At 37.2% G+C, this 21,187-nt stretch overlaps 1 protein-coding gene and 1 non-coding gene across 18 annotated transcripts in view; one reads left to right on the top strand and one right to left on the bottom strand.

Annotated features, from left to right (window-relative positions):
• Positions 1 to 21,187, bottom strand: part of ANKHD1 (ankyrin repeat and KH domain containing 1) — a 123,517-nt gene that overhangs the window by 6,957 nt on the left and 95,373 nt on the right. For 8 of the 17 annotated variants that reach the window (XR_003430476.1, XR_003430472.1, XR_003430470.1 and 5 more), the window contains 11 exons: positions 20,885 to 20,980; positions 20,307 to 20,423; positions 15,667 to 15,841; positions 14,413 to 14,869; positions 13,455 to 13,601; positions 11,372 to 11,521; positions 9,594 to 11,206; positions 6,482 to 6,658; positions 4,617 to 4,868; positions 3,948 to 4,096; positions 3,055 to 3,219 (listed from right to left, as the gene is read on the bottom strand). Coding sequence is in view for 13 of the 17 variants with exons in the window: in XM_027095534.1 (XP_026951335.1) it covers positions 3,055 to 3,219; positions 3,948 to 4,096; positions 4,617 to 4,868; positions 6,482 to 6,658; positions 9,594 to 11,206; positions 11,372 to 11,521; positions 13,455 to 13,601; positions 14,413 to 14,869; positions 15,667 to 15,841; positions 20,307 to 20,423; positions 20,885 to 20,980 (3,498 nt within the window). In the remaining 4 variants the exon portion in view is untranslated. Of the gene's footprint in view, positions 1 to 17; positions 2,776 to 3,054; positions 3,220 to 3,947; positions 4,097 to 4,616; positions 4,869 to 6,481; positions 6,659 to 9,593; positions 11,207 to 11,371; positions 11,522 to 13,454; positions 13,602 to 14,412; positions 14,870 to 15,666; positions 15,842 to 20,306; positions 20,424 to 20,884; positions 20,981 to 21,187 lie in introns of those variants that run through there. The other 9 variants (XM_027095512.1, XM_027095497.1, XM_027095481.1 and 6 more) reach the window with 7 other exon arrangements.
• LOC113617747 (U6 spliceosomal RNA) lies at positions 16,530 to 16,639 on the top strand. The gene has a single exon (XR_003431757.1). It is a non-coding gene; the product is annotated as a U6 spliceosomal RNA (small nuclear RNA).

Raw genomic sequence — 21,187 nt, forward strand, 5'->3', positions numbered from 1 at the left:
ACTGTAGCCACAATAGGTTTAAAGGGTCTTAAAAACATCAAGAATTTTATTGGTGGTGGTATTTCATTACATTGAACACTACTTGAAATAAGTGGGTCCAGAAACCTTGACGATACAGTTTTGTTCCTTGAATGAGCTGTTATTCTCATAGGGCTTGATCTATGCCTCAGCAGGATGTTTCTTTTCTTTTCCTTTTTTTTTTTTCAGCAGGATGTTTCTTAATGACTTGAGGGCTCACTATGGGTATGCAAGGTTTTCTTCTGCCTCCACTAAATTCCCAAAATCAATAATGGCTCTCACAACAGCAGATTTTTGATTCCATGTAAGAACAAATGGTAGGGGCCCTCAAATCTCAGCAATGTACTGGCTTCTAGTAGTCCCATACCATACATTCTCATTCACAAGACAAGAGAATCTGTTAGAACTAGGAGACCCTTTTGAGTTCATTTACATTGTTTCATTTACAGATGATGAATGTGAAGCCCAGAGATGAGAAATGATTTGCCTATGGTCATATAGCTTAAAGTGGCAGAAATGAAAACAGAATTTAGGTTTCTGACTCTTGTTCCACTCTACCCGTTCTGCCTCCCCACAAATCCCTTGTATATTCTGAAAGTAATTAAGTTCTTACCTGAGCTAGGTTTAATCCAAGGTTCAGGTTGGTAAAATAGCAGTAAAGTAATGCCAGGAAGAGGCAAGACAGAGGAAGAGATTAGCAGGCAAAATGGAGTGGGGAGTAGGTTACTGGGATTCAAATAGAAAGAAAAGAAGGCAGTGGTGGTAAGAGGGCAGGAAGTAGAGTATCCTAAATAACTGCTACAAACTGCACAGCTCCTGTTTTTTCCTAATCCTTCTAGGGGTTTCTCATAATTGCGTCCTCTTCTTATGGGTTCTAGTTCCTGATCTGAGATAAAATTTCTCATTCTGTTGTCCTCAAGGTGTAGAAGATATTGGAAGAGCTCTTCCAATAATTCAAGTGTACTTTAAATAGTTAAGATAGAACAAAACTCACTTTTTGTCCCACTGAATAATTTACTTAATATTCTCTCTCTCTAGTATATGTTTCATCAAGAGTAGTTTCATTCATTTCACTAATATTAGGTGATTTTTTTGGTTATTAGTGGTAAGTGGAAACAGCAAGATATGTAGGTGATCCCAGGGGTCCTTTGGTCCCCTCAAGGGGGTCTCTTGAGACTACTTGATGTGGTTATTAAGCATTACAAAGGCAGCAGCTTCAATACCAGTGATAATTTCCAAATCCATTCAAAACAGAAAATAAGAAATGAGCTTACAGAAGCACTCTTATATGTAAAATGATATGGAAGACAAACCAACCAGGTATGTCTAACACAGAACAAACATGGTGTGTCTCATCTAGTGGCAGCTCTAGGAGCAAGGGAGAGAAGATTAAGAACTTCTGTTGGTAGGAGAATAGAAAAGTGCTTCTGGTATGGTTCTGCCCCTAGTTATTATCTTTCTGTGCATCCTTCTTTGCCTTAATGTGTGTTTTGGCTCCTCTATCACCTCAAACATTTTCTTGTTTTCTTTTTTAGCTCGCTTTTATCTAAGACCAGGTAATTCAACCATATTAAAACATGAACAGTCAAGTTGATGACTGTTCTTTTCATTGGGCTAGTTTTTTCTTCTCTACTGCATCAGATTCTTGGCATAGCCTATAGTTTGGCCAAAGCACTCCATTCCAGTGTTCATGCGTTTAGCCTGTTGACCATATTGGCTCTTCATAGAACTAAGCCCAGAATTAGTCACATATTTATAGACATTATTCAGCTGATTCAACAATACAACAAAATTAAAGGAGTCACCCCCACCCCCTCCTATGTCCCAACCCAAATAAAACTTAAACACCTATAACCAATATAATCTTTAGATTAAAAAGTCAGGAAGCACAAAAGGAATCTGAAGGATGATTTGGGTGTCCCTAAGTTTTTTCAGTGTCATCTGACTGAAATCCTGTTGTTCTTATTGACATACTCATGATCCACAAAGAGCTAAACCTTTTAATGGCCTATCTGCTAAAGTCAGATAAGACACATTGCAGGGGCTTGAAACATTCTCACTTTTAAAATGATACAGAAGAGAACAAAAGAACAAGGAATGTTTAACACAGAATAAGTATACAACTAGTCTTAAAAGTGCTTTTTCAAGGCAGGCTAAGAATGGACTCTAAAGTGTAAAATGTGAGAAGCCTATCACAAATATGGTATTAACAACCTGGTTCAGTATGATTGTGGATTGGGTAGTACCTGCATGACCACTGAAAGGATCACACCCCACTTCTAAACACTGTTCATCTTTTTATTGAATATTCTGGTAAATATTTCACATTAATACAGGCCACATTAAGTAGAGCCACTATATGACAAGAAATTTACTCAACCTTTTCATTTTAAGTATGTAAACAATTGTACATGTATTTACCACCCTAAAAGGTTGAAACATGTAATCATCTAATTCTCTTCTGCATACAAATCGCATTCAGTATGTTTAGCCCAAAGCACTAATTTCAAAATGGCTAAACTAACCAGAGAACATAATCAGATGGATAGGAAATCACTTTGTTCATATACAATGGGCAATCAAATTTCCATTGCTAAAGCCTCAGAGAATATTTCTTAGGCACATTAAAAAAAATCCCCAGGGTTCTTCCAAGGTCAAAAGTTTCTCAAACAAGGCTAAAGAGTAAGACCTTCTAACTTAGTTGACATATTTGAGATGCATGTTTCCAATATGAGGTGCCCACGTGCCAGGCCAAATCTGAAAAGGGGGAGGAAAAATTGGAATTTCTAATTAGGAATCTTTAGACATTTACAAAATGAATATATAAATGCAATGGTAATTCACTGTTTCTGCCTAGGAAGAATACACATACATGAGATAAAATGTTAAGTAGCATCATCTTGATATTGAAAAACTTAATTCAGTTCAAGGTAGTCAGATGTCATGATTTTTGATATTCAGAACTTGCACTACCCAAAGAATTAAAAGAATGACATCATAAATCTGAAAAATAAAAGAGCATTAAGTCCATTTTACCTGCTGGGCATCAGTGCATTCAGTTGAATTTTGAATAACTTTTATCATAGGGTTCCAAGCAGGATCTGGGTTGTGAAGTCCATTAAACAGAGGGCCTCCTGGAACATCAGCAAGCTGAGGATGGGAGGGTATTATGGTGCCTCCATACATGGAAATTGGTAGACCCTAAAACAGCAGAAAGGTGTAATCATGAAGTGATTGTAAATGATGATTCCACAATACCAGCATAGATTCTTATTTCCCTTCATTCAGAGAACTCCAGAGTATCCTGTAAGTATAGCAACACTGTACAGTCTTGGGAAACCAAAAGTGGTTATTTGTGTCAGCAACATTTTTCAATGAGAACAGAAAAACAAAACAAAACAACTAAATCCAATATCAAATCATCAGGAAATTCCCAATACTTGATGGACACATATAATACCCTCAACTTTCCATATTTAGGATTTACTAATAAGCTTCTGCCAAGAAAAGGGGAATTCTACATGATTGCTTGCAGCCACAATCTGGCTTTATGGCAGCCTGGAAGCTCTCAGAGGAGACAAGAGGGCAATGGGGAGCTCACAGCCAGCTTTTCAGAGAGGAAGAGGCTTCTCTCTAAGCTGTGGCAGCCAAATGCAAAGCAGCAAAACCCAAATCTCTCAGGTTTTGGAGGGAAGATGGGGGCTTCTTCAGGATAGTTTGAGGACAAACTAATGTAAACAACACAATCCACTTTTGAAACTGGATAAAAGATCTGGCAAAGTCATAGAAACAAACTAGTTATACCAAAAGGGAGAATTATTTCAGTACAAATTCCTCCTTAACATGTGACTACATTAGCTGGCAATGTGTTAAACAAGTTACAATGATGTTTGTCAGCTCACTTTAGAAAAATCCACAAAACTGCTTACCATAGGCTGATGAAAAATGTTAGAGGGGGCTACCATTCCAGAATCATCTCTCTCCATTGGTTGATGCTGAGAGAATGTGCTTGGGTCTGATAATTGTTGATGCATTGGATGGTTCCCTATCACAGACTGTGACCAACCTGATAAGCCTTCTAGAAAGAAGAAATGAGATCAAGGTTAGATATTTATTTGGAATAAAATAAAACATTACCACTGGATTTCTTCATACTAAATTTAATCAAAAGCATTCCTTTGAGAAGCTCAGGACACATTCATGAAAATCTTTGCAAACCAAAATACAAGTTCCTGGAAAACTGGGTGGAGTACTCTGAATACCCCAAACACTCTACCTGTCCTGCAAAAGATTAAGTGCTCTCTGAAAGAAATCAAATGATTGTCCTATTCTATAATGAAAAGCTTAAGAAGGAAAGGAAGTATGCTTTGAATCTTTTACTTCTAATCAAGTCTGTATTATTTTATATATATTACTATCATACATATTATATCTATTATTATGTATACTCCAAACTAACATTCCAGACTTTGAGACTGGACTGAACTCCTCAAAGGTTTAAACAAACTTACTGGTTAAGTGCAGGAACTAAGTTTAAATGGCAAAATCCCACAACTTACTCGAGATATCCCTCCAGACAGAGGACGCTGTAACTGTACCTGACACGGCATTGACGCCAAATGACCAGATTCCACTGTGTCCAACAGGAGCAACAAAACTGGTCCCCACAGGGGCTTGTGCAACAGACCCTCCTTGCCGAATCCGGGCTAGTCTCTCTGTTCCAATGGGGGGAGGTATCTTTCGATCCTGACTGGCACTGCCTCCTTTCGGTTGGCCCAATGTTGGTGGGGCAGAAGTGGCTGAAAGAGGTGAAGATGATCCCGAAGAAACAGATGGAATAGGAGAGTCACCTGGTGGCAAAATATTTCTCTATTGTTTTATTACATATAAAAACTAATTATAAGAATATGAGAAACCTTGTTGGAAAGATCTGTTCCACAACATAGGTTCTGGAAAAAAATTTTCATTTTACAAGATCATTCAAATGAAAATATACAGGGACTTCCCTGGTGGAGCAGTGGTTAAGACTCCATGCTCCCAATGCAGGGGGCCCAGGTTCGATTCCTGCTCAGGGAACTAGATCCCACATGCATGCCATACCTAAGAGTTTGCATGCCACAACTAAGGAGCCCACCTCCTGCAACTAAGACCTGGTACAACCAAATATATAAGTAAATTTAAAAAAAAAGAAAATATATAAGTTCTATAAATATTATCCTATACTACTTCTGCCTGTAGTAAGTATAAACAAATAGTCTAAAAATATAGTAAGTACAGACTAGTCTAAAGAATTTTTTCAAATTGAACTGAACAAGGCTAGAAAGGAAGAAGGTCGTATTTATTCTTACTGTAGTTCTGCTGGCTTGTGTGATCTTAGTTTCCCCACCAGGGTTTGAACGTGGGCCCTCGGCAGTGAAAGCGCAGAGTCCTAACCACTGGACCACCAGGGAATTCCCCTTACTGTAGTTCTAAAAAATCTTCTCAAAACATATATTGTCACATTTTAAATTAACTTAAATGTGGCTATGTTTGCACGGTAACTATCATATTATCTGGAAAATAGCTGCTGGTCCTCTGTAATTATTAGCTGTTTTCTTTTTTCTCTTTCTACAGCCCCTTATTTTTCCCCATAAGGAAGGAAGGTTAAATGTTAGTGAAGCATTGTAGGATTCAATTCACAGCTTTGTTTCTTAATGGGACTCTCAGGTAATATGGGTAGTTTTCCTTGTCAAAGGGCCAATACTCACTGACTTTCTCATGATGCTCATTTAAAAAAAATCAAATCCTGTTCAAATCCTTTTAGAACTTCATCTGTTCTAAATATTGAAATAAGTCAGAACAGAGGAATATTTTCACTTATAAATGGCAATCATACAGTTTCCTCAAATGTAAAAATAAATGAGGAATCATACCAAACTGACCAGATACTTAAATTCAACTTCTTTTCAGACCTAAGAAATTATTTCACAATACTGTCCCCAAAGGGTCTTATAAAACTACTTGTAGTGCCTCTTCTTTTTTTTTTTTTTTGCTGTACGCGGGCCTCTCACTGTTGTGGCCTCTCCCATTGCGGAGCACAGGCTCTGGATGCGCAGGCTCAGCAGCCATGGCTCACGGGCCCAGCCGCTCCGCGGCATGTGGGATCTTCCCGGACCGGGGCACGAACTCGTGTCCCCTGCATCAGCAGGCGGACTCTCAACCACTGCGCCACCAGGGAAGCCCAGTGCCTCTTTTCTTGATCCAAGTCTCAGTGTAATCTCAATTCTGGCTTGGAAGAATAGCCTGACCCTTCTCAAGTTTTCTATCCTATAAATGACTGATAATTTTTGACATGACTGCAATACAAACCTTGGGTATTCGCATACAATTTAGATTACTAAAGTTACAATATAGCGTTCCCTGAAACAAATGGTTTAATAACTTATTCAAGACTGTTTGGGAAGAGTTCCTCCAGGATTCCTACATGAGTTTGAGGCGCTTGTCCAAGGGTGGGGAGAAAAATGTTGTCTGTTGAAACTGGGAGTCCCAACGGGAGCTGGCCCTTGCAGGAAAACCCGAGTTCCTGGTATGCCGGAAAAACTTGTCAGAGGAGCAGAAGAGGAAGATTGGGAGCTGCCTGATGGGTCAATGGATGGTAACCCTGAAATAAAAACAGGTCCAAGACATCAAATTAGCCAAAGCTTTAAAAATGAATGTCCAAAGCTTACCTAATTCCTCTTTAAAAAAGAAGAAAGAATGCAGTTTATTTTGTGGATCACAGCAATAAGAATCCATTTATATCATACTGTATGTCCCCAAACTATTTTTTTCTTACAGTCCAGAAGAATATCACCAAGCAGGACTAAATATAGAAATGTGAGCCCAATGTTTAGGAATGGCAGTCACCTGGAGTACGTTCTAGATAAATCTCAAAGCTTTCATTGGAGGGGACATGAAATAAGAGCATGTTGTGTTACCCATCACTTAGAAATATAGCTGTTCATCTATATAACTATAGTCATTTCCTGTGCAAGATGAGTAACAAAACCTACCAATGTTTGCTTCCTAACATGGAAGGAAAGCATACTATTCAACTAAAGATAATTTCAGTATTCCATCTGATTAAAAAAAAAAATCAACAGCTGCAAACTACATCAAAGTTTCTATCTAGTTTGCATGAGTCTGAATTTAGCAGTATTCTCAAATTCCATTGCTTTCTCTGGAGAACATTTTAGGGAAAGAGGTCAAGGATCTGGAAAAGGATTATAGGTACTCATTTCAGAAAAAAGTAGTTAATATCAACATAAAAAATTCAAAACTTTTCAAGCAGGTCTTATTCATCTATAAAGTATATAATTCAAAGGCTTTTAGTATATTCACAGGGTTGTACAACCATCACCACAATCAATTTTAGAACATTTCTGTCTACCCTAAAAGAATCTCTGTATGCATTATCTGTCACTCTCCATCCTCCTTTACCCCATATCTGAACCTCTAAGCAACCACTAATATATTTTCTGTCTCTCTAGATTTGCCTATTCTGGAAATTTTATATAAAAAGAATTATATAATATGTGGTCTTTTGTGACTGGCTTCTTTCACTCAGCAAAATGTTTTCAGTTTACCCATGTTGTAGCACAAATGAGTACTTTATTTCTTTCATTGTATCTCATAATATAGAATATACATTATACTAAGAATAATATCTTATACAGATATACAACATTTTGTTTTTCCATTCATCAGCTGATGGACATTGGACTGTTTCCACATTTTGGCTCTTAGGAATCGTGTTGCTATGAACATTTATGTACCAGTCTTTGTGTAGACACATGTTTTCTCTTGGATATACCTAGGAACAGAATTCCTGGATCATATGGTAACTCTTTTTAACTTTTTGAGGAACTGTTGAACTGTTTTTCCAAATGATGTACCATTTTAAGTTTCTACCAGCAGTGTTTGAAGGTTCCAGTTTCTCCACATGCTTTCCCGTCTTTTTAAGTATCACTATTTCTTACCTGCAAACTAGGAAAACTAAACTATATCCATGAAAGAAGAGCATCAACAAAAGAAACCACCCAGGCAGTTAAGAAATGAAGCCAAGCTTAATCAATTCTGGACCCCGGAAGGAAGGTCACGGATTAATGCTTGCTTTTTTAAAAAATTATTTTTTAACTAGTAATAAATAATTTTGATGTTATAGATCTGAATAATTCAGGTTCCCAAACCTTGTTTGCTACCAAACTAGATGGATGATTTCCTTGACTTTCTTTTCTCCAGCCATTCATAATCTGCACATCTTCTGGGATATAGAATGTGGAGTGCAAAGAGCTCAAACACTGGAATATGAGAGATCTGAAGTCCCACTCTAGCTAAGGCACTCTAAATTCACGTATTAGTTAGTGCCAATCAAGTCAAGGATTAATTAAAAAATTAATTTTTACCACAGTCTGAGCACTGGCAATGAGCTCTTCTTTCATTCTGGGGCCTCTGAAAACCTTTTTATTAGTCTGCCAAAATGAAAAGTTAAAATAGATACCTATTTATAGAAAAGAAGAAAAAAAATCCAAGAGAATATTTTGGACCACAGACTGTCTTATGCAAGCTTTATTTCTATTCAAAAGATGATGTAACAGCTATGTTTTCCTGAAAAGATAAGTAAATGGAAACATATCTGATAGAAAAGCTAAGGCTATGCCATATCCATAAACTCACAAATTTTAAACAACCTAGATCAGTTTATAATTAGCAAAAAGGAAAGATGGGCTATGGGACAGTTTTTCAACTGGAAGAAAAATGCTAAGTGGCACTAGTTCTTATTACCCCCATTCTAGGTCAGCCACAATTTCTAATTTGTTTTTCAGAATAGAGCAAAGAGATTGGACTAAAATTTGGCCCTTAGACTCTGGAAAATAGATTCTGGTTTTCCAAATATCTCCAAGCCACCACTAGCCTCTTATCTTTCTAAATCTTTCTTATACTGCCTCAGCAGCTAATTTCTAATTTCAAAGAACAAACAGCTGATTCAAAATGTTTTTTTTTTTGGTTAAATATGAGCCTATACATGACTGGATCTCTTCAAATAGCTCCATCTAATATAAATAATATAGAGTTATGACATCATTTAATATTCATTCTGAGCACCCAAGACTGAAAGCAAAGAATGTAGATTATGGACTGTAACCTAAACACCTTCGTAACCCAAACTTTTTAATCTCAGAAATGCAGGCAATCACTATGATTTAAAAAATGTCTGTAAATTTGGAATGCTTGAAGCATCCTATGAGTCCTTTTTTATTAATATCATCTTATACCAATTCTCAGAAAATGGACTGACACAAGGTATAACTTCCTTGAAATAAGGTGCAGAGAGATCATAAAAGACAATATAAAGCAGCTCATATGTGAGTGACTTACCTACATTTTGGCCACTCAATCAGCAGTCATTAAGGGGTCTTTACTATTTATGACACACCTTCATTTCTTTAAAAGATCATGCAATATTATGTACAAAATAAATGCTTTATTACTTTGGAAGGTTAGATTATGTTGTTAAAGCCCCAAACTGTGAGGTAATGATAGTTATAATAACTTACCAACTGGACTAGTAGAAACTCGCTGGGAAGGTGATCTGAAGCCAGGTGCCTTGGAGTTGTCAGGGTGCACGTTTTCCAAGTGTCCAAGTACAGAGTTACCCAGGAACGCTGACTGAACAGTGAAAGAGGCATCTGCAGTAACTCGTGAGGACAGTGGACCATCTCCCCAACCCTGGTTAGCTGGCACCTGACTGCTGTCAAAAAGACTACTGAAGTGATTGAAAAGTGTGGCTGGGCCAAACGTAGGTGGCAAAGATTTATTTGCTGGGTTAATGTGCATCTGAGAACCATTCATAATGTTCATGGCTGAAGAAAGCTGCACTGCAGCTGGTGGGCCTTGAGGTGGTGTTAAAGGAACTGGATTTGTCACAAAAATAGACTGGGGATCCTGGTGTATAGTTGCATTTGGTACCACCGAGTAAAAAGAACTTCTGGGTTGCATTCGATGAGAAACTCGAGGTGCTGGTACAGCTAACTGAGGTAAATTACTGGTATCCTGATTATCAGCAGCAACCAATCTAGGTGATGCCAAAGTCAATGGAGCAGGTTCTGAATTAGATGCAAAAGGCATTGACATAGGACTTAAATCAGACACACTGGATGGCTGTGTTTCCTCTTGTGTGTTATTGGAGGGAGGAGTGGGACTACCAGATGGGTGAGTTTCTGGAGCTCCTGGGGTGTTGCTGGCAGAGCTACTGCAGCTGTTGGCAGTTGAAGAGGGGGTACACAGGTTTGCCATGGACTGGTCCTGTGTGGACACTTTCTCTTTGGGGGCTGGCATGGCAGAGAAAGACTCCGTCTTTTGTGAAGAAAGCTGTGCTTGAGGAGTACTTGCAGGCAGAAATGTGGTGGGAACTTGCCCACTAGTGATAGGTGCAGAGGAGACAGAAGGCAGGGAACTACAAGTGCTTGTCACAGAGGAAATCACTGCTGCTGGAGGACTTGTCTTAGGCACACAGGCAAACAACTGCTTTCTGACTGATGAAGGAGTCCGGGTATTAGTCACACACAGTTGCTGACTGGCAGCAACTACAGAAGAGACAGTGATAGGACAACTGGCAGTAGCTAGTCCAGCAGACTCTGAGGGTAAAACAGTCCCGTTCTGGTTAGGTAGACGGCCTGTATTATTATGCTTTGGAGAGCTATTTGTGTTGCCAGGATTCACAGGTCTCACTGGGAATGGTCCCCAAGTGTTAGGAGAAGGTGAAAATGTTCCTCCAAACTGGGCCATGGGTAAACGAGGATGCCGAATCTGTTGCATAGTTTGAGCAGCCAGCAGGGCAAAATGAGGGTGAGGATAAGCTAAGGGTAGAGAAACTGGGAAAGAAGAACGTACATTTGCTGGAACGTTCTTATTAAGTTTATTAGTGGGCTGGAACGTAGATAATGTTGTTGCCTGTGAAGTTACAAGACTTGGAGCACCCAAGGGAAATGCATTTTTACTGGAAGCTGCTGTGGTGCCTACTCCAGATGAGAAGTTTGCATGGATGGCTTTGGTGCTGGCAGGTGTTCTGATATGGTTTTTAGGAATCAAGTCTTCCAGTTCCTTAGCAGGATCTTGAATAAGTGCATTGATAAGTTGAACTGCATATCTTGTTGATTCTGTACCACCCCTGGGGAGAAAACAAACAAAAAACAGAACAAGATCAAAAATATACAAAACTAGGTAATCTTTATCATGAAACAGAATTCTTGATTGTACCATACCTAACAAAAATGTACTTCTAATAAAATTTAATTTCCTCATAGAACTAATGATATGTATATCTCACAATTACCTTATTGTGATCATTCTCTCGCCATTCTTATCTTTTTGTTTATCCACATCAATATGGGCACCAGTAACATCTTGTATTGCAGTGATGTTGCATCCTCCTCTTCCCATTATCCTGGAAACCACTGAGGCTGGAACAGACAATTTCTTTGACCTACAAAATGAAGACCACACATAAGCTTATGAAATCAAAAGGTCTATTAAAAAAGATGTCTCGGGCTTTCCTGGTGGCCCAGTGGTTGGGAATCCGCCTGCCAATGCAGGGGATATGGGTTCAATCCCTGGCCTGGGAAGATCCCACATGCCACGGAGCAACTAAGCCTGCGTGCCACAACTACTGAAGCCCACACGCCTAGAGCCCGTGCTCGGCAGCACAAGAAGCCACCGCAGTGAGAAGCCCATGCACCACAGGGAGGAGTGGCCCCTGCTCGCCGCAACTAGAGAGAGCCCGCGCACAGCAACAAAGACCCAACACAGCCAAAAATAAATTAATTAATTAAAAAAAAAAAAGATGTCTCAGTAAGTATGTTCATGAACATTTGTAGAATAGTATTTCTCAAACCTTAAAGAGGAAATTACTAGAAGTTTTTATTTTAGAAACTGACCTCTTATTATATTGAATTTAATTTAGTGAAGGTAAAAAACACACTGCCATTTAAAAAAATTATATTTAAGTCACTCATGATCTCAGCATTCAAATCTGCATAAACTATCACATGTTAACTAAACTGCAATGATCATATATTGATACTTTCAAAATTAAAATAATGCATACCACATTGTTAAACTCCATACTGAAAATGAATAAAGGCAGCTTATCAGTGTCAACAACTTTACTTAGCAATAAAAAATAAAGCCTCAGATTTGTACATAAAAAGCAATCCACAAGTGGAGCCTGGGACTTCCACTTGTGTGAGAAAACACCAGAGGCTGATTTTGGGATCTGACAAGATGGCCTGGGTGTCCTGCAGGATTATCACGGAAACCCAGTGTTTGCTGGCAGAACCAAATGAGAGCAACACCCATTATTTTCATGTGGTCACTGCTGACTGCCAGGATTCCCTCCTAGGGAGGGACCCTCAAACTTTGAACTATACCTTCCAGAAGAATACCCAATTGTAGACTCTAAAATACATTTCATGATCAAAATTTAATATCCTAATGTAGACAAACTGGGAAGAAAATATGTAGCTATTTTGAAAGCTAGAGCATAGACTAGGCCATGAATAATACTTAAATCAATCTGATCATCAAGTGTGCATCACTTCTGTTCTGCCAAGACTTCTTCCTTTTTTGTTTGCTTTTAATGGACACAAAGTCTTAGAAAAATTACAGAATAAAAACTCAGACATCTTAGTCCTTTGGTGATTAAGTGCACATTAGAAAACCTATGTCTTATTCTGATTCCCTGTTGTAAAGCATGAGCAGAGGCTAGAAATACCTTCTGGATTGTGTGAAACATTTAAAAGCAATGGCTCCTGTCTGCTTTTATTCATTTCCCCCATTATGGTTTAAGTATAAAGCAGTGTGAATGAAGGGAGTTGTCAAAGTTAGCTGCAGGGCTGTTGGTACTTGTATTTATTTATTTTTTTTGAGGGAGAAGGTAGTTTTAATTTTATGGGCTCCCCCCCACTCTTTATGGTGATCTAACTGCATTGGTTAAAAGCAGATATAGATTCTCTAGCGAAGTCTAACTTTATTTAAATGCTGTAGATGGACAAACTTGTCTGAATCAAAATGGGACCATTAAACAAACATCATAGCCTTCACAAATAGCATTATGACTTTGCTGTCAATTGAATCTTCCCCTTAAGAAGCCTGTGACCTTTTTGTATGGTTTGTCTGTAAACTGTATGTCTTATGTTTTAATAAAATATTTTTTGTTATTCTAAAGCCAACATTTCTTGTATCATATAAAATATGCATACAAAATTTACATACTGTTTCTAATTTTGTTTTAGCCTACTCTGGATGTAGTATGGCATTGCAATTGAATATAATAACCACATTCAAATTATTCATTAATTAACTGGATAACCATCTCACAAGAGGAGAAAAGTTAAAAAGACGAGACTAATACTACTTACCTTCGAACAACTTCTTTCCACCCTTCCTCTCTTTTTTGCCCCCTTTTAGGGCTAGTCAGATTCAGCTTTATGTTTGAAGAGCTTAATGGCAACGACACTGACTTGTACGTTGTTGATAAGGAATTAGGATTCACTTCACCTTCAAGTCTGAGAAGAGAAATATCAAGGCCAATAAATGATAAATTTTAAGATAGAAACTCAAGAGATTTGCTGAAGTATCTGAATTAAAATTTGGCACACCAGGGCTTCCCTGGTGGCGCAGTGGTTAAGAATCCATCTGCCAATGCAGGGACACGGGTTCGAGCCCTGGGCCGGGAAGATCCCACATGCCGTGGAGCAACTAAGCCTGCTCACCACAACTACTGAGCCTGCGCTCTAGAGCCCGCGAGCCACAACTACTGAGCCCACGTGTCTAGAGCCCGTGCCCTGCAACAGGAGAAGCCACTGCAATGAGAAGCCCGCGCACCGCAATGAAGAGTAGCCCCCGCTCGCCACAACTAGAGAAAGCCCGCGTGCAGCAACCAAAACCCAATGCAGCCAAAATTAAATAAATAAATTTATATAAAAAAACCCAAAAACCTTGTTAAAAAAAAATTTGGCATATCAAATTATTAACAATTCAGAAAAATAGAAATAGGGCAAAGAGTCCATTATTTATTTTAGTATTAAAATGGATTCAGAAGCCAAAAGAACTATATATAATCAATAAAAATGACATAGTTAAAATCAAGGAACGCTAATATTTTCAGCTTCAAAGTTGAATGTTAAAAGTTCTAACAATCTCATTGCATAACTAGCACATGATAAGGAGGACACTGGTGAATTTCAGTTTTAAATGCTGAAGACAGGTAATGTGGTAGACTTCAATTGTTCAACACAACTTATGTTACTTCAAGTTCTTGTGCCAGGCATGAAAAAGGAAAGGTAGGTGCAGAGTTAACAAGTCAGAAAATTTTACCGTGTCTGAGTTTTGGAAGCAGCAGTACTTGTCTTTTCTTCTTGGGAATGGAGTAGCAGTGAGGGGTATCTCCTATCACTAGAGGAATTCACATCCATAGTGAAATTTAACTCTTGGCTTTTACCACCACTACTACTCTCACTGTTGCAATCTGTGCTGTCCAAGTTATCTGAATCACTATTCCCACCTGCACCGCCACCTCTGGGTTCTCCATTTATTTTATTCTTATCTGCCTTTTGCTGTGCTAAGGATATATGTTGTTCTGGTAATATTAAATGTGCAGTGGGAGGGGTCTCTTTTGTTTTGTTCTTCTTATTTTTCCGATTGGTGCTGGGAGTTGTCACAACATTGGCCCTTTTTTTCCCAAACACATTTGTGAATGTTGCAGATGTTGCAGAGATTCCGATTGTGGTGGTGGTGGTCGCACTAGGAGGTTCTATGGGAACTTCTTGCTCCACTGAAATTATGAAAAAGGATAAAAATCACACTGAGAGCCACAGATCTCAAAACAAATTGTGACAGAATATACCTAATAATTCATAATAATTCAGACCCTTAGGTCATATTTTCCTTTTACCAGTATTCACTAGTAAATAAAGAAATCTTTACTGTTGTGAGAATATACTATATCATATTTTGATGTCTAACTTGGTATAAAACATTAACGTTCTTAAGATCTGAAATGCTAGTCTCATAAACTAAACAAAAATCACAATATAGTTTGAATTTAAGAAATTTTTCAAATAGCATTTTAGAATTAGAAGTCAAATAGAGCAAAATTATTTGCCTACTACAACCACTGCCAGACTGTACAATAAACAACTCTGAGAGTAATGGACCTCAACCCTATAGAGCTTCAAGACTGAACCTTAGTTAAAAATTTATTGAGGAAATGAACCTCTTCCCAGTTTCCAACTGGGGAAGGAGAGGGTAGAGAAGAACCTGAAGAAAAGCTGGCAAACCTCTTACTGTATCACTTTTAGGACATACATAATGTTTTTACAGGGAAACTTAAGTTACAACTGAATGTCTTCAAATTATGTGCTTGCCTTCCCCCTTCAGTTTCTCTGTGTCACTTTACAATGTAAAATATTTAGAAGTATTTACTATGGAAGTCAACTGTCTATTTCAGCTTAAAGTAACTGAATATTTAACTAGAATTAGTTTTGAGAGTTTTGAGAGCAAAGAGCACTCAAAATGAAGTTGATAAACACAGAAGAATTTTATCACTAATTCAGATGGTTCATTTCTCACCATCTTCATCATTCTCCTCTTCATCTTCATCCTCTGGTAGTTCTGAATTCTCCTTAGGTTTGTTTTCCTCATCTTCTTCCTGCTTCCTTTTCTGCTCCTCTTTTTTCTTTTTTCTCTTTTCTTTTCTTTTCTCTCTTTTAGCTGCAAGAGCCTGCTTTCTGCTCTCCTCTCTTGACTGCAAATAAAGTAGGTATCTCATTTTATCAATAAGGCAGTAATTTAAAATAAATAATGAAATGATATTTTTGTTTATGATACATGGGGTTTCCCATAGATGTCAGTCTTAACACACATTTATAAAAGCAACAAAAGAAGAAATAGATAAGCTGGACATAATCAAAATTAAAAGTTTTTGTGCTTCAAAGGGATCATCAATAAAGTGAAAAGACAACCCATAAAATGGTGAAAAATTTTTGCTTATCTGGTAAGGGCTTGTATCAAGAATTTATAAAGAACTCGTTAACTCAATAATGAAAAGACAAATAACTCAATTAAAAAATGGGCAAAGGATCTGAACAGACGTTTCTCCAAACATATACAAATGGCCAATAAACACATGAAGAGATAGATGCTCAATATCACAAGCCATCAGGGAAAAGCAAATCAAATCAAAATGATACCCACTTCACTGTCACTAGGATGCCTGTAATCAACAAAAAGACAGATAAAACAAATCATGGTGAGGATATGAAGAAATCGAAGCCTTCATATACTGCTGGTAGGATCATAAAATGGTGCCGCTACCTTGGAAAACAATCTAGAAGTTTCTCAAATGGTTAAACACAGAACTGCCATATGATCTAGCAATTTCATTCCTAGATATATACCCAATGAAAACATATTCATACAAAAACTTGTACACCATGCTTGCTTCAGCACCATATATACTAAAAAAATTGAAACAACACAGAGAAGATTAGCAGAGCTCCTGCATAAGGATGAAACGCAAATTCATGAAGCATTCCAAGTTAAAACAAACAAAAAACTTGTATACCTATGAAATAGAAACAACCTAAATGTCCATCAACTAATAAATGGGTAAACAAAATGTGGTATATCTATATAATGGGATATTATGCAGCAGTAAAAAAATAAATAAATGAAGTACTGATACATGCTACAACATGGATGAACCTTGAAAACACTATGAATTGCAAGAAGCCAGTCACAGAGGACCAAATACTGTCTGATTCCATTTATATGAAATGTCCAGAATAAGCAAAACCATAGATTTATGTGGCATTTGTTTGACTGAAATGCAGCTATTGCTGGAAAGGGTGTGGAGAAAAGGGAACCCTCTCGCACTGCTGGTGGAAATGTAAATTGATATAGCCACTATGGAGAACAGTATGGAGGTTCCTTAAAAAACTAAAAATAGAACTACCATACGATCCAGCAATCTCACTACGGGGCATATACCCTGAGAAAACCATAATTCAAAAAGGGTCATGTACCACAATGTTCATTGTGGCTCTATTTACAATAGCCAGGACATGGAATCAACCTAAATGCCCATTGACAGATGAATGGATAAAGAAGATGTGGCACATATATACAATGGAATATTACTCAGTCATAAAAAGAAATGAAATTGAGTTACTTGTAGTGAGGTGGATGGACCTAGAGACTGTAATACAGAGTGAAGGAAGTCAGAAGGAGAAAAACAAATACCGTATGCTAACACATATATATGGAATCTAAAAAAAAAAAAAAAAGGTTCTGAAGAACCTAGGGGCAGGACAGGAATAAAGACTTAGACATAGAGAATGGACATGAGGATGGGGGAGGGGGAAGAGTAAACTGGGACAAGTGAGAGAGTGGCATGGACATATATACACTACCAAATGTAAAACAGATAGCTAGTGGGAAGCAGCCACATAGCACAGGGAGATCAGCTCGATGCTTTGTGTCCACCTAGACGGGTGGGATAGGGAGGGTGGGAGGGAGAAGCAAGAGGGAGGAGATATGGGGATATATGTATATATCACTTTGTTATATAGCAGAAACTAACACACCACTATAAAGCAATTATACTCCAATAAAGATGTTAAAAAAATAAAATAAAATGCAGCTATTATGCTTTTATAAGGTATTAACAAATTTCACTATGAAAATATCCACAGGAGGCCATTATAGAAATTACTTTCGCCTTACTTTATAGTTTTGCTTTGCTTAGTACTAGAAAATATATTTTTTTCAGACAGGGGAACATGGTAATGGTCACCTCACATCATAATGAAAACTCAAAACAAACAGAAAACACATCAAATTACTCATATTTGTGTGGAAATTATCTAAAAAAGGTTCACCATAAGAATCTGTCAATGAAGTCCAGTTGTCCTGGTAATTAAGTAAAGCATTTTCCTCAAAACTATAATTTACCATTCTGAGTCATAAGTTACTCTTTGACATTTTTACTTATCTAATCAGGCATCGGCAAACTATGGCCTGAATGTTAAGACTTTTACATTTTAAATGGTTGAAAAAATAAAAAGAAGAATATTTTGTGACATGAAAATATTATGAAATTAAAATTTTGATGTCCATAAATAAAGTTCTATTGGAACACATTCATTTAGGCATTGTCTACGGGTGCTTTCGTGCTATAACAGCAGAGTCAAGGAGTTATGACAGAGATCGTATGGGCCTACAAAGCCTAAAATATTTACTCTTCAGCATTTCATAGAAAAAGTCTGTCGGGAATTCCCTGGTGGTCCAGTGGTTAGGACTCTGCGCTCTCACTGCCAAGGGCCTGGGTTCAGTCCCTGGTTGGGGAACTAAGATCCCACAACCACGAGGCGAAACCAAAAAAATTTAAAAATTAAAAAAATAAAGAATAAAAAAATAAAAAGTTGGGTTTCCCTGGCGGTGCAGTGGTTGAGAGTCCGCCTGCCAATGCAGGGGACGCAGGTTCGTGCCCTGGTCCGGGAAGATCCCACATGCCGCGGAGCGGCTAGGCCCGTGAGCCATGGCCACTGAGCCTGCGCGTCCAGAGCCTGTGCTCCACAACGGGAGAGGCCACAGCAGTGAGAGGCCCGCGTACCGCAAAAAAAATAAAAAAGTCTGTCAACCCCCTATGTAAATGAGAAAGGGGCTGAGCATTAAGAGAAAAAATAATTGTTAACTGAATATGCAGTTTCATCACTCGGTTGGCATAAGAGCAAAACGGCTGTTTAAGGAATTGCTGACCATATCCCTGGGTAGTTACACAAAAATAAAAATTATAGAACACAGGAGGGACCTTAGTAGTCATCAAACTTCAAACTTCATTTTAAAATGAATATTAGTTTCCCCCTTCTGATTTTAACTGTAATCAAGTTTATCATGGAGGTATTAAATTTATTTAATTTCCTAATGATAAAACTTTAAGGTTTATACCCTTCCCCCTGTTATAAGCAATTTAACAGTGAATGTCCTTTTGTATGTTCACATCTTTGAGCATTTATCAAAGTATTTACCTTAGGCTAAATTTCTAGAAGAGGAGTGACTGGAGTAGGTATGCACCCTTTTTAATTTAATGCATTTGTCAAATCATCTCCATTAATACTTATACTAATTTATACCATACATCAAAAATCATACTAGAAGGCTAATTTCTGCATACCCTAGCCATCAATATCTATTACCAAACCTTTAAATTTTAAGTTTTCCTAATCTGGTAAAAGAAATTTAAATCACTCTTTCACTGTGCATTTCTTTGTTTATTCATGAAGTTGAGCATTCTCCATGTATTTATTGAACATTTATATTTCTTCTGTGAATTGCCCATTTGTGTGATCATTTTTCATTCTGGGCAAGTTATCTTTTTCTCATTGTTTTTTTTTTTTTTTTGATGTGACCATTTTTAAAGTCTTTATTGAATTTGTACAATATCGTTTCTGTTTTATATTTTGGTTTTTTGGCCCCGAGGCATGTGGGATTAGAGGCAAAGTCTTAACCTCTAGACCACCAGGGAAATCCCTTTCTCGTTGATTTGTAAGCAATTTTTTCTTCTGTTTTTAACTTACAAGTTTTGATTTTCTTTAAAATTAAAAATTGATGTCAAAATTTTAGCATCTCTCAAAATGATCTTTTTCCTTCCTTTTATCATCAACAAAATATCTTAATATTAAGCTATCTCCTGCATTTCTATAATAACTCTACTTGATTATGCTATTTATTCTTTTAATATAATTTCTGGGTTCATAACAACACCCTCCTTTTCCAGGTAAGCACACTAAGCCTCAGAAAAGCGACCTTTTTTTTTTTTTAACTTTTTCAATTATACTACCACACATCCTAGGAAACTTAGATACTTACTCTTTAATTAAGGATCTAATAAACCACTTATAGCCCATATCTTATAATAAACGAAAGATTTCCAATGTTTAAAAAAATTTCTTCCCAGACTAATATTAAAACCACTTAGGCAGTAATGTTATTTGGAAAATTGTGATCTGCTCAGAAACTAATTCCTCACTTGTATGGTTAAAAGTATTTTTTATGTATAGGTCAGAATCAAAAAATTGATGGTAGTTTGATAATCTATTAATCATTTTTTAAAAAGAGATTTTGTTAAGATTATGGTCATATCAGTGGCAAATTTATTCTACTAGATTTTCAACCATTTCTAATAAAGAAAATTATTTTTCCCCACTCACCTTTTCCAGATCAAGTTCCTTTAAAAGAATACTTGCATTCTTATTTGCTTCTGCAGCCTGCTGGTCTTTAGCCTTCACAATTGTCTCAACACACTGGTGACATTTTTTCAACAGTTCCTATAGTGGAAAATGGAATTATATAAATATAGGAACACATAAACAGGCCAATAAAACTTGAGCTGATAAGTATACCAAAGTTCAGGGCTTAAAGCCTCAAATTACTGAATATTCACTAAACCAAATTAAGCTATCCTTTGAGTCTAGTCTTTGATTGAAAAATCAAAATAAGGTACCATTTTCTAAAAAGTTTGTGTTCTTAGAAAATTTTCTAATCAGGCTAATAGTCTAGTAATAAACTTTAGCTGCAGTCACTGTAATTATGGTCCATAATAGGAAGGAAATCTCAAAATAATTTATAAAAAATATACTCATTCTTCATTTGCAAATGGGGAAACTAAAGCATAGAAAAATCAGATGATCAGTCTCATAGAGGATGAAAAGAACGGGCTGCTAACATATACTCTGGCATATAATTCAACAAAGAACAAAAATGTGCTTCAACAGCATATCAAACCTACCTTATCTGTGATTGTTGCTATGTATCTCATGCATTCTATATCAGAAGGGAACTGATTGACCTCTTTCACCAAATACTGAACAACTTTTACATGACCCTGTAAGAAGTATAACAAAAAATACACAAAAGAATACTTTGAAAATTGGCCCATATGCTTAAAAACTTAAGGGTAAAAGGTACAGTAACACTTGAGAGTTTACTAAACTTAAAATTGAAATTATGAAAATAGAAACAGTGTTGAGTTTATAAACAGAAAGCGGTAAGTACAACATGCTGGGAAATATATGGTGGACCAAACGACATT

Source organism: Aethalodelphis obliquidens, unplaced genomic scaffold (assembly GCF_003676395.1).
Source record: "Aethalodelphis obliquidens isolate GAN/ISIS:26980383/991018 unplaced genomic scaffold, ASM367639v1 scaffold4, whole genome shotgun sequence".
NCBI classification, from domain to species: Eukaryota; Metazoa; Chordata; class Mammalia; order Artiodactyla; family Delphinidae; genus Aethalodelphis; species Aethalodelphis obliquidens.